At 42.3% G+C, this 17,653-nt stretch overlaps 1 protein-coding gene across 3 annotated transcripts in view; it reads left to right on the top strand.

Annotated features, from left to right (window-relative positions):
- The window catches only part of FMN1 (formin 1), a 387,832-nt gene that overhangs the window by 332,200 nt on the left and 37,979 nt on the right, over window positions 1–17,653 (top strand). For all 3 annotated transcript variants that reach the window (XM_070425545.1, XM_070425561.1, XM_070425554.1), the window contains 2 exons: window positions 5,277–5,328; window positions 10,166–10,315. In XM_070425545.1, coding sequence (XP_070281646.1) covers window positions 5,277–5,328; window positions 10,166–10,315 — 202 coding nt within the window. The remainder of the gene's footprint in view (window positions 1–5,276; window positions 5,329–10,165; window positions 10,316–17,653) is intronic.

Genomic DNA, 17,653 nt, shown 5'->3' with positions numbered 1-17,653 from the left:
TGCATTAACCTCTCATGTTCAGCACATGCAATAGTCACAACCACCTTGCAAGGTAGATCTTATTGTTCCAGTTTTATGGGTAAGGCGCAATGGAATTAAGTGACTTCCCCAAGGTCTTCCAGTTAATAAATGGCAGAGCAGAAATTCAACCCGTGTCCACCTGACGCAAAGCCCACGCTCTTCCCACTAGCCTGCACCTGCATTTAACTCATTTTACAGCAGAGAAAACTGGAACAGGGGATATACATGCAACTTGTCCATGACACTGGAGCAGCAGAGCTGAGCTTAAAACTTGGCATTTGGCCATCTTGAGTTCTGAATTGCATTCCTTGGGCCTACAACCAATGAATAAAAAGGGCCATTTCTGCTTCACTTGGTAGGCCACCGTACTTATGAATTTCAGAATTGTTTTTGTGAGGCAATTTTATGATAACTAATGAGACAATGGCCATGAAATGAATCAGGAAACAAAGTTCCAAGGTACTGAAGGTTTATGCAAAAGCAAATGTTCTTTGTTCAGTAAAGGCTGCATTAAATAAAACCCACATTAATGTTTCTTAAACAAAACAAAAAAAACCTTCTAAAGAAGCCATATTGCTTTCTCTCTGTGACATGGAATTATAAAAAAATAACCGTTGTTCTTTATTGGAGGAAATGAAAGTAGAAGAAAAGCAACATAGTCCTACCAATGACAGAACATGTATCGTATGCTGTAGGTAGGTCATCATACAGACTTACCACTCACCGTTCTCTGAGCACTTCCAGACATTCACATCACCACAGTATACACGCAGCCTTCATAAAGGAGTTTGGAAGACAGAATTGATGTTAAGCAAAAATTCTCACTTTTAGTACTCTGATTTTTTTCTTTATTTCTTTATTGTCTTAAACTGTGAGACTATCTGCATGCTAAGCAGCTTCTTTGGTCCCCCAACTTGGAAAACAATTATATTTAACTCATTGCAGACAATGAGACACCTTTTTGTGAAAGAAAGAGGAGAAAGAAGAGCAAAGTTGGGGATGCCTATTATTTCTGTCTCCCATGGTGCAGTGTCAGTGTCTGACCACTTCTCCAAACTTCTAAGAAGTCTGCCCTCCCCCCAACCACACATGTAGTACCAAGTTTAAACTGAAAAAGAAGCACCTAAATACTACTATCCATGTGGCTATGTAGAATAGAAGCCTAGGTAAATCCCACACACAGATCAGGGCCACTGCTAGCCAAAGTTGTAGGTAAGGACAGTTTTTATCTAAGACTTATCATCTTCAATTAAACATTGTCCCTTTTTTGTGCCCAATACCTTTGTAGCATGCTCTGGCTGCCCAGGTACCCCTTAATGCAGTAACCCACCTGGAGTCTCCTTTTATAGGCAGCAATTCATGCTCTGGATTTTTTTTTTTTTTTTGCTACCCTTTATCAAAAATTGCTCATACCTGATCTTCTCTTGGGTTTAATTGTCTATCTTCCCCAGCCAGAATGAAAGTTCTCTAGGGACCTTTGTCTGCCTTTTTTCAGTGGGGGAATCCCAGCACCCATCTGGCACACAGAAGAAAGAACACACCCACCTATGCCATATATCAGTAGCTACTCAAGGCTTAAGTGAGAGCTTACAGGGTGAGATACGGCCAACAGGAATGTACTCTTTGTCCTACCGTGTGCTTTAAACTTTTTTTTTCTAAGTCGAGAACATTCATTTAAAAATCTTAGCTTCCCTGAAAAGATAGGAGATCTGGTAACACTGGCAAGTGCCTTTCCTCCCTTGAATGGGGCATGGCCTTCCCATGTCCCTACCACTCCCTCTGGCTTCCCTAGACTGAAACTGTGTCAGATCCAATATTGAGAAGCGAGGGGTCAAATTTTAGAATATCAGCATATTGCACTTGGCCTGTAGTTGTCCTATTTGTTGGAGGTATTAGAATTTGTGTATGTGACTCCAGCCTTTAAATATTTTCCTTACAGATAATGTCTTTCTGTTTTGTCTGAAACTTTAAAATGTATAATAACATGGTTAGGAATGTCACACATTGTGGCAGGAGAAGTATTTTGGGCTGGGAGACCTTCTATGCTACACCATAGACTTTCTGTGCATAGACCCTTTGCTTGGGAAAAATTGGGATCTCTAGGTTCTTCCCATTTTCCTGAGAACTTTTTTCCCCAAAATCCTCAGAGGTTGTACTGTATGCATTGCCTCTTAGTAATACCTCTTTTTGTATTTGGATGCCGTTTTCCTCTCAGATAGCCATATTCATAGAGCCATTGCAAGTGCTTATCTGATGCTTAATTCAGTTTGGGGAGCATATTTCTTGTCACTAAATGTATATGCAATGATGGCTTGACCATAGTGTACTTAACACAGCATGGGAGCAGCCAGTTAGAGACCATTGGTGACGGAGAACAGCCAAGGTGTCCAGGAAGACCACTCAGGCCTTGGAAGAATTTTCCTCTTGTTTGACTAGGCACATAATTAAGAATCACTGGATAAGAACAAACCACTCGGTTGTTTCACATTTGGGGGAACTAACTTGGTGTCACCTATGAGAGACATGGGTCACTTCTCTGTATCTGATTGGCTAAGAACCATACTAATTCAGAGATTGCTGCTTAGAGGGTGGGGGGAAATGATATCACAAAAGATTCCCATAACTATGGCTTTACCTAAAATGGTATAGTTATCAAAGCCAAATCATCCTATATAATAAAAGGCTAATATGCAAATCAACCAAATGGCGGAATGACTGGTGGCTATGACGCGAACTGACCACCAGGGAGCAGACGCTCAATGCAGGAGCTGCCCCCTGGTGGTCAGTGCGCTCCCACAGGGGGAGTGCCGCTCAGCCAGAAGCCGGGCTCATAGATGGTGAGCACAGCAGCGGTGGTGGGAGCTAAGGATGTCCAACTGCCAGCTTAGGCCTGGACCCTGGGGGGAGCAGGCCTAAGCCATCAGTCAGACATCCCCCAAAGGCTCCTGGACTGTGAGAGAGCACAGGCTGGGCTGAGGGACAGCCTCCCCCCCACCCCCCAGTGCATGAATTTCATGCACTGGGCTTCTAGTGTCAATATGAAAAATTATTTTTGTTAAGTGAAATGTACTGGACATAGAGAATATAGTATACAACTTTGTCCTCACAACCTTTTTTAGCCTATGTTAATATTCTAAATATAATGCTTTAGGTTTAGGAATCCTAGTATATCTCTTTTTAAGCAACCTATATTCAACATATACATTTGTTTAAAGAATAGTTTATGATTTTTGAGAGAGGAAAGGAAAGAGAGAAACATTCATGTGAGAGAGGAACATCCATCAGCTGCCTCCTGCATGCCCCCTACTGGGGATCAAGCCCACAACCCCGGGCATATGCCCTGACCAGGAATCGAACCAGCAACCTCTCGGTGCACAGGTTGATGCCCAGTCAACTGAGCCACACCAGCCAGGGTCAATATATACATATTTAAGCTAAAATAAATGATTTAATATATAGGCACTTTCCATGTTTAAGGCACAACAAAAAACAAGCCAGGTGAAGTTGCTTCTTTCCTGCAGCTTACATTCAGTTGTCGTATAATTAAACAAATGAGCAAATGAATTAGTGCATCAGGTAGATGATGGCTATGGGGGAAAAGGTAACATGAGGAGGTAGGGGAGGGGAGGATGCATGGCAAGGGATGATCTTTTATTGAATGAGGTGCGGGAAGGTGATATTTGGGCTGAGACCTATTGGGGTAAGAGAGCCAGTCATGCAGAGACTGTGGGCAGAGTGTCCCAGGGAGGTGGAAAGGCAAGTGCATGTGTTCAGTGTGCTCAAGCATCAGCAAGGTGGCCAGCCAGCCTGGAAAGGAATGAGCATGGAAAAGAAGAGGTAATGTCACAGCCCTAGCCAGTTTGGCTCAGTGGATAGAGCATTGGCCTGTGGACCCAAGGGTCCCGGGTTTGATTCCTGTCAAGGGCACATACCTCGGTTGCAGGCTCCTTGCTGACCTGGGCCCTGGTCGGGGCACGTGCAAAAGGCAACCAATCTATGTGTTTCTCTCATATTGATGTTTTTCTCTGTCTTTCCTTCTCTCTGCCCCTCCCTCTAAAAATCAATGGAAAAATATCCTCAGGTGAGGATTTAAAATAAAAAAAAGTAATGTCACAGAGGAGCCAGAAAGCAGACTTGCAGGGCCTTCTGGGACATTGTGAAGACTTTAAACCGTTATGTCAAGGATGATGGCAAGTTGTTGGAAGATTTTAAGCATGGGAGTAACTTAATAACATTTACATTTTAAAATCAATGGCGAGTCTCAGCTGGGTGACTCAGTTGCTTGGAGCATTGTCCCATACACCAAAGGGTTGCAGGTTCGATGTCTGGTCAGGACACATCCCTAGGTTGTGGGTTCGATACCCGGTTAGGGCGCATATGGGAGGCAATCGATCGATGTTTCTCTCACACATTGATGTCAGAGCATGGGTTCCTAATCTTTAAATTCAGAATTGTATCTCACTATCACAGATTTCTTTAGTAATCTTAAGTATTATTTTCAATCCATTTAAAAACATTATCCTGAGAAAGGAAATCGTAGGCCTTCCCAGACTGTCAATGGGGCCTGTGAGTATAGAGAGAGTGTGTGCAAGGACTCAATTTGTTTGAATCTGAGCAGCACTGCAAATGGCACTGGGTTTACAATGTTTGGGAAAGGAGGGGAAGTGCTGAGTACATGCCAAGGCTCACAAAGAGGCCAACCATAGCCAGGTGACCACTTGTTCCAACCTGGCCAGGATTGTCCCCATGTATGACCTTGTCCTGTGCAATTATTACTGCCACCTCCTTTCAGTCTCACAAGTGTCCCAGTAAGAATGCAAATTAAATGCCCCCCCCCCACCCCTTGCTGATAGCTATAGCTATTATCAAGAAAGCAATGGTGTCTAGCCAGAATGGCTCAGTTGGTTGAGCATGATGAGTGTTGTCCCTGTTGTATGCACCAAAAGGTTCTCAGTCCTCAGGCCACATACCTGGGCTGGCAACCAATCAATGTTTCTCTCTCACATAGATCTCTCTGTGTGTGTGTCTCTCTTCCTCTCTCTAAGCACATCCTCAGTTGAGGATTTTAAGAAAAAGAATGCAGTGGTGATAAATGTAGTGAATTGAGTACCTTTTCCAGTACGTGTGGTAGGAGCTGCCAACCCCTGAATTTTGGCTTATTTCTATAATGAATGGGTATAATCACAGTTAGAATATTATGCAAAAATATGATGGAAGAAAATACTGTTTTAATCATAATTATTTCTCTTTCACAGCTAAAAAAGAGCATAAAATGGAAGAAAGTCACCTGGAGAATGCACAGAAAAGGTAAACAGCTCTAACTTGGCCCCAGCTCTTTCTTTGACTAGCCATTTTATTGTTATTATTGATTATTATTATTAAGTACATTCCACATTGCTGTGCAACCATAACTACCATCTATATCCTGAAATTTTCATTTTCTTCAAAAGCAACTCTGGATCCATTAAACTCTAACTCCCCCATTTCCTTCCCCCAGCCCTTGACAACCACCATTCTAATATCTGTCTCTGTGACTTTGACTGCTCTAGTGACCTCATACAGTACTTTTCCTTTTGTGACTGGCTTGTTTCATCCGCATAATGTCTGACTGATGATTCTTTTGGCCCCATTTGTTAACACTATGCTTCCATGAACAATAACAGCCAGTGAAGAGCTGGAGTGAAAGCACTGTGACAGGACTTGGGAATATTTTTCCTCAAGAAGCAAGAGATTAAAAAAAAAAAAAAAAAAAGCAGGAGATCATTCGGAAGTGACTCGCCTGCCTCCCATGTCATGACGCTATTTCCATCTCTTCGCCTCTCCTCCATCGCTCTGTTCCTGAACCGCTTCCTGGGAGTCAGGAACAACGTGATCCTTCTTAGCGTTACAACTAGATTCAACCAGTTATTACAAACACCTAAGAGGCTTACTGTGTCTTTCCTCAGAGCCTAGAGGACATCTCGGGGAGAAGGGAATGACCTCTATATGGAAAATTCCCACAGAATTGGTCAGAGACCTCAGAGGTCTCCTATTCAAGCTCTCCCCTACTTCACGCCTCTTGTTTGCTCTTCTCTTTCTCTCAATGGCCATCAGAGTGGTAAAGGCCAATAATCACCAGCTGTGGCCCCCAGAGGGGTTTTCTTTTTATCAGTTGGCCAGGCTAGTCAGTGTGGCTACCCCCCGCCCCCTCTTAGAGGAGGAATGGGAATATACTGAGGCTTCCTCATATTCAGCTCAGAAAATTGAGATAAATTTTGCTGGTACATTTCTAAAACTACTAGAAAATTAAATAGGTAAGAGCAGGAAGAGGCACATATGGAAAAAAATGGGCTTTACAAATACGCGAGGAGAGGAGTTCACTAAATGCAAATGAACAAACTCTACAAGTGAGCCTTTCTCCTCCCGGGGGAGCTCTGAAAGACTGAACCAGTGCCTTCTGCTCTGTTTTGACAAGTCCCCCATCCTGCCCTGCTCTCCACTGTACTCGCCAATAAAATTAAAATGCAGATGAGAGCGAGGTGATGGCAAACCCTGCATTTTCCTAAGTGCAGACATGTTCTTGAACCGTGACTTTATCTTCACATGATAATCTTTGACAATGAAGACAGTCACCTGGTTGTGTGTGTGGATTTCTGTGCCCCTGTATTGGCCTCACCCCTACAGGAAGCTTCCCGTCCTCCGTGTGTAAAAGCACTGCGTCTGTGTTACAGAAATAATCAGCATGCGTAAAAGAGACCCTCAACTAGGGCACATGAGTATCAGGCCAAACAGAAATTCAGTTTCTGGGGTGGATGTCACTTCTAATACTTCTTCAAGATTCTTGCGTAAGGAACGGGGGCCCACCTCCGAGGGGCCGAAGCTGCTGCTGTGCATTAGCCATGCTGAGGGGGGCCATAAATTCTGGTTGTCAGCGTTTTCCGTGACTTTGTGGTGAAGGTAGTCTAGCTTTCATGTCATACATGAAATATGTCCGATCCCATCTTTAATGTAGAAACCACAGTTGTTTGGTTGCCCTCTTTAAGGAGGTTGGTGGTCAGTGTTGCAATATTCGTGTGAGATTTAGGAAATTCTCATGTTTTATTCTCAAGAGAAACAATTTACTCTGAGGTGAAGGAATATTTGCTTTTCCTAAGCAGTTTCTGAAGGCACGCATGTCAAACAGTAAGTGGGCGTGTTCCGCTCTGGCCTCTCCGAGCTGCAGAAGTAAAACCGTTCAGTTGGCCACGGGCTCTTTGATAGAATCATCGTCTGCACTTTAGAAATGTTTAGCTGAATTGTAAAGACACAGATGAGAGGAGGAATTGTAGCAGGGAGAAAAGGAGTCAGGGAATCGTTTAGAGTGAAGTCAAGAAGTTACGTGAAACATGATCAGAAATCCACCCACTTTTTAGAAGTCGAAAGCTAATTTAGAGTCATCTGCTGGCAAATAAAAGTTTCGGAAAGCATGATTGCCCCTTTGTCTGTTGAAGAAAATTCCCCTGACTGCTTAAGATCTATAGTTTTCATGCCCAAATTTCGGAAGGTTTTCAATCATCCGTCTTCTGTGAATCAAAATTGAATTTGAAAGGAAGAGAGTTTTGCTTGGGAGGACAGTGGCCTAGACTCTATCAGGTAGTTGCAGGTTCATAGACCAGCTTTTAGCTTTTCCTTGGGCAAAGGAAGAGCCCTGAATTCAAACAAGGCGCACCTCGGAGCAGCTGCGGTGCCAAGGCCAGGCCATTCTCTGCGACTCTGTTTACTTTGGTTCTTCTGAAGAGGCTCGCTTGCCTTCTTAGTTCCCAAAGCGCATAGCGGGGAAATGCTCAAGTTCTGCCTTTCCTTTAGTTTTCGCCCCCTCTGAGGGTGAGTAAGCAGGACCTCACAGCTCCCAGGGGAGAGGGGGAGGTACATGGTTAGCTTCAGTTCCGAGTCGGGGAAAGCGAGGCCGCAGGATGATGGCATGCTTTCCTCAAGCTCTGCGATAGCCCCCAAACAGAGCTGCCGTTCTCTGCAACTGCACCAGTGCGTGCAATGCCCTGGTCTCCCACTCGAGACTCCCAATAAGGCTCCAGGTGTGGGGGTGATTTGAGAAGCAAGGACTGGAGCTCTGTGCTCTTCACTGTGTCGTGCTGGGCTGTAGGAAGACCATTTGTTCCCTTAAAAACTCACCATGGAAGACTTTCTCCTCTCTATTGATGCACAAAGAAATATGGTTCTGTATAGAAGGTGAGCATCTGGAAGAGAAGAAAACAATGATTTGCTTTGCTGGGGGTAACACACATTATGGAAGATACAGGGGCAACTGTGTCTAAAGTGGAAATGGGGGGGAGGGGCACTGTTGTATTTCTTGAATGCCCAGGTCAGCGAGCATGAGCCACAGGGACGGAGGGAGGAAAAAGCAATTCCCTGAGAATCAGGAGGCCCAAGATTAGCCCAACGCTGCCAATAAAAAGGGACATTCGGTCTTCCCAGGTCTTTGTTTCCTCATCTGTAAAATGAGAACATTGGACAAGTTGACATGTAAGTCTCTTCCAATTCGAAAGCCCCAGGACTCTGTCAGAAAACCATGGCCGGTTCCTATAGTTCACAAAACTCTCTACAATGCATGTCCATACTACATTAATATAATTTTCATTTTGAATGAAATAAAGCTAGATGCCATAGAGTATGCTTTGGTGTTATCAGTATTCTGCTTGCCACAAAATGGGTCCCGCCTGGGTGAAAGTGGACATTGCTACTTTGTTCCATTGCTGGTTTTGCATCAAAATATGCATGTTTGGTATTATAAGAGAGTCCCTTAAGAAATTACTCTAGTTGTTGCCTTTCTCCACTTATACACTTCCAGTCTTTTAATAACTGGGAGCCAAAATTCCCTGACCAGTAGTTTTAATTTGCATTAAAAACAGATTTATTATTTACAGAAGCACAAAGAATTTATGGGACTCAGAGCTGCAGCCCCAGCTTGGATCTCGCCTAATCATAGCCATGGAATCAATTAACAGTTCATCTGTGAACTGTGGTAAAATCTTATGAGATACATATTGGCCAATAACTGAGAACGAGATGAAAGTATGCTCCATAATAGTAACGGGGCTTCGGGGTTTTACAATCGCCATTGAATAGAGTTCCATTAGGAACTCAGTATTCAGGATGGCCACAAAAAAATGCTGTGTCTGAACAGATGATAGAGCATTGAGTAGCCATAAACCTGGCCAGCCATTCCTGCTTTGATTAGTTTCCAACACCCTAGAAAAGGGAGCCATTTATTTAAGTGTTCTTGCTCATGGCAAATGAGCTTGTGAGGCTTGGGGTGGGTGGGGGCGGCTGGGTAGAAAGATTGAGTGCAGAGCTATAAATTGCTGCAAAGCTAGTGCCTCCAAGAAGGGCTGCTTGGGAGGCCCGGCTAGTCTGGTGTGAGAGTCCATGGGGTAGGTCAGGAGGCTCTTAGTGATATCTGTGAATCTACTTTGCAAAAACCTGGTCCAGATTGGAAATCATTTATTAAGATCAAAGATGGTTTTCCATCCAAACCTTGCTATGCCCTCAACTGTACATATACTTTTGTCCATTTGGTGGTCTGTATTCTTATGTCATATAAAGCTTTAAAAATGTAGCCTTCTTAAAGATCATAGAGGCTCAGTCCCTTATTTTACCCTTGAGAAAATTGAGTCTGATGCTGAGTGATCGGCCCCAGGTTACAACGCCAGAGGGTACCAGAATAGGAGAGAACAGTCTTGATTTTCCATGAAACACTCAACAGATTAATTATTGCCACTGGGCTCTCTAACTGACCACTGCTTCATGCCACAGAGTCAATATGCCAGCAGTGTTCCCCGTCATCATTAAACGTCAAGTGAAGAGCAGGTACATGACATAGATTGGAGATGAAGAACAAACTCAAAAAGTTTTACCTGTATACCCCCCGGACTTACACATGCTGGATTTTACATGGATAAGATATGACTAGGAGTATCCCCAGTCAAATTGAATTTCTTGGAAAGTGGATTTGAGCAAATGGGTTTTCTGGGGTTTAGGATAAACCACAGTAATGGAGACAGAGAGTGGAGAAGTGGGAAACTGCCCCCAGGGCCCCCCACCCACCCTAATGGTGTTGACAGTTTCTCACCCTCTCCCTCCCTCTGTTTTCCCTTCCTGCCTGTTGCAGTTTTGAAACGACAGTGGGATATTTTGGGATGAAGCCAAAGTCTGGTGAGAAAGAGATCACTCCAAACTACGTGTTTATGGTGTGGTACGAGTTCTGCAGTGACTTCAAGACGATTTGGAAACGGGAAAGTAAAAACATATCTAAAGAAAGGTAAGTTCCGACAGAGTCACAAATACCCCCTTGGGGAGTCCAGGAAACTGCCTCCTCAGACCTAGCAAAGCGCACACATTTCACACGCGTCAGTGTTGTCTTTCAGGCCAAGTGGCCATGAGGAAGGATTATTGCCTCAGGGCTCCTAGGGCAATTCGGGGGGAGGCTTGCTGTCCGCACAAGCAGATACCCTCACGTGGTCCGATAAGTTACACTTTCTTAACCCCTTCCAATTACTAGCTAGTAAATGAAAGGGGAGCTGTGCTAATTTGCAACAGATTGCTTCTCTGCGTATTTTCATGTTGGCCCAGGCTAAATGAGGCAGCCTTGCTGTCGCAGACAGTACAGACAAATAAAAGTGAATGCTTTTCCCATTAATATACTGAACTTGCATCAAAGGGAAATCTCTGAGACTCGGGCCACACTTAACACAGTGTTGAAGCCCCGCTCTGGATTTACAGCGCCACTTCTGACTCCCCGTATCCTGCTGAGGACATCAAACTGCCTGCCGCTCAGCCTCATTGCAGCCTCCTTGATTTTATTAGTTGGGGGGTAGAAGGAAAACCTCGGCTCTGAATGCAGGGAGGTGTGTGTGTGCGCACATGTGTGTGTTCGTTCTGAGAAAGAGCATTTCTGCTTGATCACTGTTTTGATCAGGTTGCCACTGTTCTACAGAGGGTGTCACGGATTTAAACTTCAAACAGGTCTTGCTACTACCCCTGCAGAACAGATGCATAAGAGTGTCACTCAAAGTAGAGCGGAAGGAGACAAAAAAAATTCTACAAATTAAGAGAAATGATTCATTTAACTAAAGCATCTATATCTCACTAAAATTGAGACCTAAAATTCCTACGTTCAGTGCTTTTGTTCTTTACTTTGTAATCAGAGAAAAAGCATATGCATAATATATCTACACGCGCACACAATACACTAATATATTTCACCTTAAAAAGCTATTTTTTAAAGTGATCAAAAGTTAGAGATTTTTGACCCAGTATTGCTGAGTATCTAAATATTTTCTTTTTTCAAAAGACTGCTTTCTTTCTAAGGAAGTCAAAGAGCTTCAAAAATGTTTATCAGCATATCTTCCCACCATTACCTCTTTGGGAACATGGGAATTAACATTAGTACATCCATTATATGGAGAAGCGGAAGCAGAGAAATAGCTAAGTGACATTTTAAAGAAAAAGATCATTGATAATAACATGGAAAAAAATTCCAAAAACCTTGACACCTACCTCATTTGCTCTTGCCCTGTAGCCGCTTATTTAACCGTTTCAGCTTCCAAGGAATAAATTCTGTCTTGTGAGCTTCATAGGAAAGTGGTACCGCCAAGCTCCTCTCCCTCCCCACGTCCACACCTGACAGCCAGGAAACCAGCAGTGGGCTCTAAATGTATGGCCTTTGCTTAAGATTTTGCGCTTCACATGTTGAGCATCGTCCTTACTGAATTTGCCCTTGAGGATGGAGCCCTAAAATGGTCCAAAAACCAAAAACAACTGAGAGGGTAATTGATTGCTTTTCATTATAATACTCTTCAGTTAAAATATGCAAGTGTATTCTAACTTAAGAAGTTTTTTCCCCTGTCACTAAAGTTGGACCCGATAAATTGTGGGTCTGCAGGGGTGGTGGCTGGCGTCCTTTAACATGACGAGTCCTCTGACTCCTAGCCGCAGGCATTTGCAGCACCGCTTCCTGGGTGCAGCTGGTGAATTGCCCACTTCTCACTCTGTAAACCAACACCTTCCAAGGGTCATGACTTCCCAGGCCCCTCTCCAGTTCTCACTGAGCGATTCCAGGGGTCTCTTCAATTCCAGCCGCGCCGTGCGAGATGGATCACCGAGGTTTCCAACCTAAACAGCAGCATCTCCGAATGTTAACGATGCCTCATAAAATATTTTTGGAAGCAGCTTGTTTACAAAAATCTATTTGCTAAGAGATGTTAGCACATTATGTTTATTAGTGCTCAGCTAGTTAAACAAATTGATTAATGACCCGGGTTTTCTTGTGAAGTGAGGATTTTTTTATAATTGTCCTCTGTCTGGTAAAGATTTTAGATTTTAAACAGTTTAGAATCACATATTACTCTGGTAAAATAAGCAAATCAACTTGAATTCTATTGTAATTAAAATAAGAAACAATATGATTACTTTGTTTGACACCTAATTAATGATGTTTGATATTATCAGTTTTTATTATACTATTCCCAGAAATCCAATAAATCCCAACAACACTAAATGTCACGAGGTAACATAACATAGTACAAAGTCATCCTCAAAAAAAAAATAATTCAAATAAAAACCGTATGGCTTGTATGTATGAGGAAAAAGAAAACAATGGTTCGGATCACATCAGGAGAAATTGCACCCACTTGATTTTTAGATCTATTTGAAACCCAAGTAAAACCCCAGATATTGGGGGAAATGAAGGATCAATAATAGTGTTTTTAAAGGAACAGAATCGCCTCTAAATGGAGTGGAAGTATTGAAACTACTTTGAGCCACTTGAGGTCAATTTCAGGTGGTGGAGATTCTTCTTTCTCTGCTTAGTATGGTTTCCAGGAAAACACATTCATTAGCCTAATGCACAATTGCATTGATGCGGCTCCATGTTAGGGTAGCAACTGTCCGTTGTGGGACCCAGGACAATCTCTAAGCACACAAATGACTATAAAAGCGCCCATTGTTCTTGTGCCTTGTGAGCGCTATGGTTTACCTGCAGGTTAACTATACCCAGGAGAAGAGCAAGCTACTTTATGATGGTATATTGATGGCATTAAGCTTTCCTTGTCATTTAAGCCAATATTAGGCAAAATAGAAAACGGCTGTGTCCAGGCACAAATGCATAATGCACCACCCCTAGATCTTCCTTCTGTCACCCGCCCAATTACCATAGAGCCCCTAGTCTTGGAACTCATCCTCCAGTGAAATGTACCAGGCCCTTCCCTTACCCCTTATAAGTACAGGCAGTGTGTGCTCAGTGGTGTGAAACAGACCTTTAGATAGAGAGTTAGAAACCAGTGTTCTTACGCCATTATTTTGGTACACAATATTCGGCCAGTCATTTATTATTTCTTGGGGAACCCAATGACATATCACATCTGTAAAGTGTATAGGTTGGGAGGAAGCCGCAACTAAATGTATACAATGATCTCTTCTAGCTTGAAATCTCTATAAATCTAGAAACTACTTTCCTAATATTCCATAAACTGTGTTTCATTTCTGAAATACTCTTTACCTTTAGTCTTGAGCGCATTAGGGAAGATATTTCAAGCCACCGTCTTGCAGTGAGTCGGGGAGGTTTGGGCAGGGAGAATTTTCCTTGCCCTCTTGGAATTGGTGAATGTCTACAGCTACCTTGTCTTATGCCCCCAGTTCTTCCCCCAAAACACTGATGTTGGTCCTAAAGACCACATTTTTTAATGAAAATGTACATGCAAAAAAAAATCCTTTCCTCTGCTCATCTGTATCCAACATTGTGCTTATGGCTTTTTAAAGTTTATCGCGATTTTTATTCTCAGAAACAGCTTTGCCTCAATTGCACCTTCTCGTGCACTTTTGTATTTGTGCCTCTTGATATGAAAACATTCCCTGGATATTTGTAATGCACATCTCTTCCACCTATTAAGTCGGCCGATTATTCAAGCACATGCATAATTGGAAGGAACCAGCCTAATTGTTGCTGCTATATTTATTACTATGCTTTACTCATTTTCTGCTTTTTCTTTTTTCTGTTTAATTACTCTGGGATATAAGACCCTTCCTTATGAAATGTTCCACTATTTAGGATATCCTAAGACTACTCCCCACATATGACCACACATGCATACATAGTGGCCACAAACCGCTACCACCCACAAAATGAGCTATGAATTTGCCAAAAGGTAAAGAAGTCCCCGAGGAGCCATGACTCCAGGAATAAAGTCTTGGCAAATAATTCACCCCGAGCCAAAGCAAACTTTCAAAGTGCCATTTAAAAAACCCATAATGGGTGAGTAATGAGTGAATAAGGAGCTTGGTGAATTTTATGTGAAATGCAAATAAGAAATTTTATTATACACATAGCTATAATTTACACCATTGTTTTTTTTTAGTTCAGCTAAATACCAACAGGGTTTTTGTTGTAACTATATCATTTGCAGCTATTATGGTTAATTATGTAACTGCCATTCCCTTGACAGCAGATGGTTCAGAGCTGCTGTGGGGTTACCCCAAAAGCTGTTCTCAGAGCTCCCTGTTGCTCAGGTCACTTTAGGAGCAGGAGTTGGGGACTTAGAGAGACCATCACTCAGCCCACAAAGAGGCAATTGATTGCAGTGTAGACGATGTAGGAATTCTTCTCTTCAGATGAGAAAGTTATTCCTGGAAAAAATTCCATGAACTAACATTTTTATTTATTGAAATCTGCTTTCCTGCTGACATGCAAACATGATCATTACAGTAACTTCTCACAAGTTAACTTTCCCTTCCCTGGCCCTCTCTTATGTGGTTAAATGGTTTGTGTACACTTAACTGCTCAGAAGCTTCGTATTTCAAGGGACCCCTTTAATAATACAAATCACCCTCTAGTTGACTGGCAAAACTTTGAATTTCCCCAAGTCACATTTGAAGGCAGCTCTGTACAAATCCACAAACAGTAAATGTCCCAACGAGCTAACTAATAAACAGAATTATTATAATCACGAAAAATAAAACATGCTTATTTCCCAAGCAGTAAATTTAAAATTACTTCAGCAAAATTAAAACTATGCTATGAATAAGGAGAGGAGATGGTAGACTTTAAAATGGTAAGAATGATAAAATCATTGATTTTTTTAAAAAGTAAAACACCTCTTTTGAGTCCCTTTCCTGTGGAAACTATTCTTCTCTCTCACTTTCCTTTTCCTTTTGACTTCTTAAAAGAAGAATTTATGTTCATTTCTTCACTTCTTTTTCCTTAGCACAAGCTCAGTCCTTCCTGTATCATTAAGGACAAAGCCTCAGTTGCATAACAAAGACCAAAATAACTGTTGCTTAAATGAGAAAATTTTGCTATTGTTAATCCTCACCTGAAGATATTTTTCCATTGATTTTGAGAGAGAGAGAGAGAGAGAGAGAGAGAGAGAGAGAGAAACATTGATGTGAGAGAGACACATCCATTGGTTGCCTCCCACACGTGTCCTGACCCGGGTTGGGGATCAAGCCTGCAACCGACGTACATGGCCTTCACTGAAATGGAACTCAAGACTCTTTAGTCCAACACTTTAACCACTGAGCCAAACCCAATAGGGCTTACACAAGAAATATTTTATATACTTTTGCATAATAATTTGAGTGTAAGTTGTTTGAATGTCAGGCTCTCAAGTTCTTTCTGTCCTGTGGCAGCCATCATTAAGATGAGGCCCTTACTCACAAAGTTGAAGATGGCTCACATCACATCCACCAGCACCATTACTGCTAAGTTTCTGCCAGTAGGAAGGGGAGGGCACACCCTTTCCTTTTAAACATGTGGCCTGGAAAATACACACATTTCATTGGACAAAACTGAGTCTCATGGCCATACGCAGGGAGCCCAGGAAATGTAGGCTTATCTGGGAGCCATGTGCCCAGCCAAAGACTCATGGTTTCTATTACTAGAGGCAGCAGGAGGAAAAGGATGTTGAGACCATTAGGAGACTTTGCCACCTTTCTTAATTGTGAAGTCAAATAGCTTTTTCTAACTCCTTACCACTACTAGCTTTTGACTCTGCTGATAGTTTCTTCCATCTTGAAATGCTCCATGGCTCTCATAGTATTCTGAGTATGTTTCTGTGAAGGTGACCACTCTCTTTCATCTCCTTCATTAGCTCCTCTTTTCCCTCTTTTCCTTAAGTAACCTTCCCCCAAGGTTCAGATCTCAGTGTTCCTCTTCTCTGCTCGATACCTCTCCCCAGCTGGTTCCACTGATTTTCACAGCTTCCTCTATCATGTCTTTGCCAAGGCCTCCTCAGTCTTCCCACCCAGAGCCAACCTCTTATTTCTAATTCTCAGACCCAAATCTCCTAAAGCACACCAGACCTTCCCATAGGATGCCCAACCTTCACCTGCAGTTCAGTACATCCCAGTAAGAATTTATTCTGTCCCCTCTGAGGCCTACTCTTCTTAGGTCCCCTAACTTTCCATTGCACCATCATCTTCCTAGTAGCAAGAGACAGGCTAGAAACCTGAATCATTTTTAATGCTCTAAGATTCACTTCCCACCAGTTGCTGATTTTTCACTTTTGCCTCCTCAGTTGATATTCTGCTTGACCCTGTTTTTACAGTGGCTTTGCCCTAATCCATCTCTCACCTGGATTTTTAAAACATCCTCCTACCTGTTCTCTCTGCCTATAGTTTTTCTGTTTCCTCTTCAATATTCTTTTGTACCCAGTTGTCTTTCTACAACCTAAGTTAGATCACATCTATTTCTTCAAACCTGTTCTGTTGTTTTCTATTACTAATGAAATAAAGGGAAGAGAATTAGCCATATATGTATAAGGTTGGTATTTATATTCATTAACTTGTTGGGTCCTTGAAAGAACAGTCCTGAAAAGAAGGTGTATTGCACCCTATCTGGTTTGGCTCAGTGGATAGAGCATCGGCCTGTGGACTGAAGGTCCTAAGTTCGATTCCGGTCAAGGGCACATGCCAGGGGTTGTGGGCTCGATTCCTACTAGGCGGCCTGCAGGAGGCAGCCGATTGATGATTCTCTTTCATTATTGATGTTTCTATTTCTCTTTCCCTCTTCCTTCCTCCCTGAAATCAATAAAAATATATATTTTTTTAAATTATAAAAAAAGAAGATATATTGCTATTTCATAGGTAAGCACAGGAGAGAGTAAACAATTTGCCGATGTCACAGTTTTACTAGTAAGCAACAGTATTGAGGGAAAGGACTAGGTCTTAATTTACCCTAAAGCCTGAGATCTTTCAAGTTTTCCACATTCTCTTCAAAATTAGAGCATGAACCTCTAAAAATTTTCCCTTAATTCACTTTTCAATCTCATTTTCTATATCCTCAACCCGCATGTACCTACTATGACAACTCACTGTTTCTCATACCTGCACATTCTTGCTGTGAATTCTCATTGGATAATTTCTTTACATTGCACTGTCCTGGTTATTTCCTGTTGGTCAAAATATTGTCATCCTTTAAGGACTATCTCCAAAACCAGCTGTAATAGAAATCTTCTGAGTTGCCTCTAAGTAGAACTACCCTTTCTTCTGGTCTCTGACAACATACTTTTCTTCCATCCTTTAGCAGTTCATTGCAACTTGTTTTTTTAACGATTGTGTGTATTTTCCCACCTGTTCAATATAAACCCATTCCTTGTTCTGTCTT

The sequence above is a fragment of the Myotis yumanensis genome, unplaced genomic scaffold (assembly GCF_028538775.1).
Source record: "Myotis yumanensis isolate MYYU_CA2020_CCGP unplaced genomic scaffold, mMyoYum1.0.hap1 SCAF_1, whole genome shotgun sequence".
Lineage (NCBI taxonomy): Eukaryota > Metazoa > Chordata > Mammalia > Chiroptera > Vespertilionidae > Myotis > Myotis yumanensis.
This window is presented reverse-complemented; position numbering and strand designations above follow the sequence as displayed.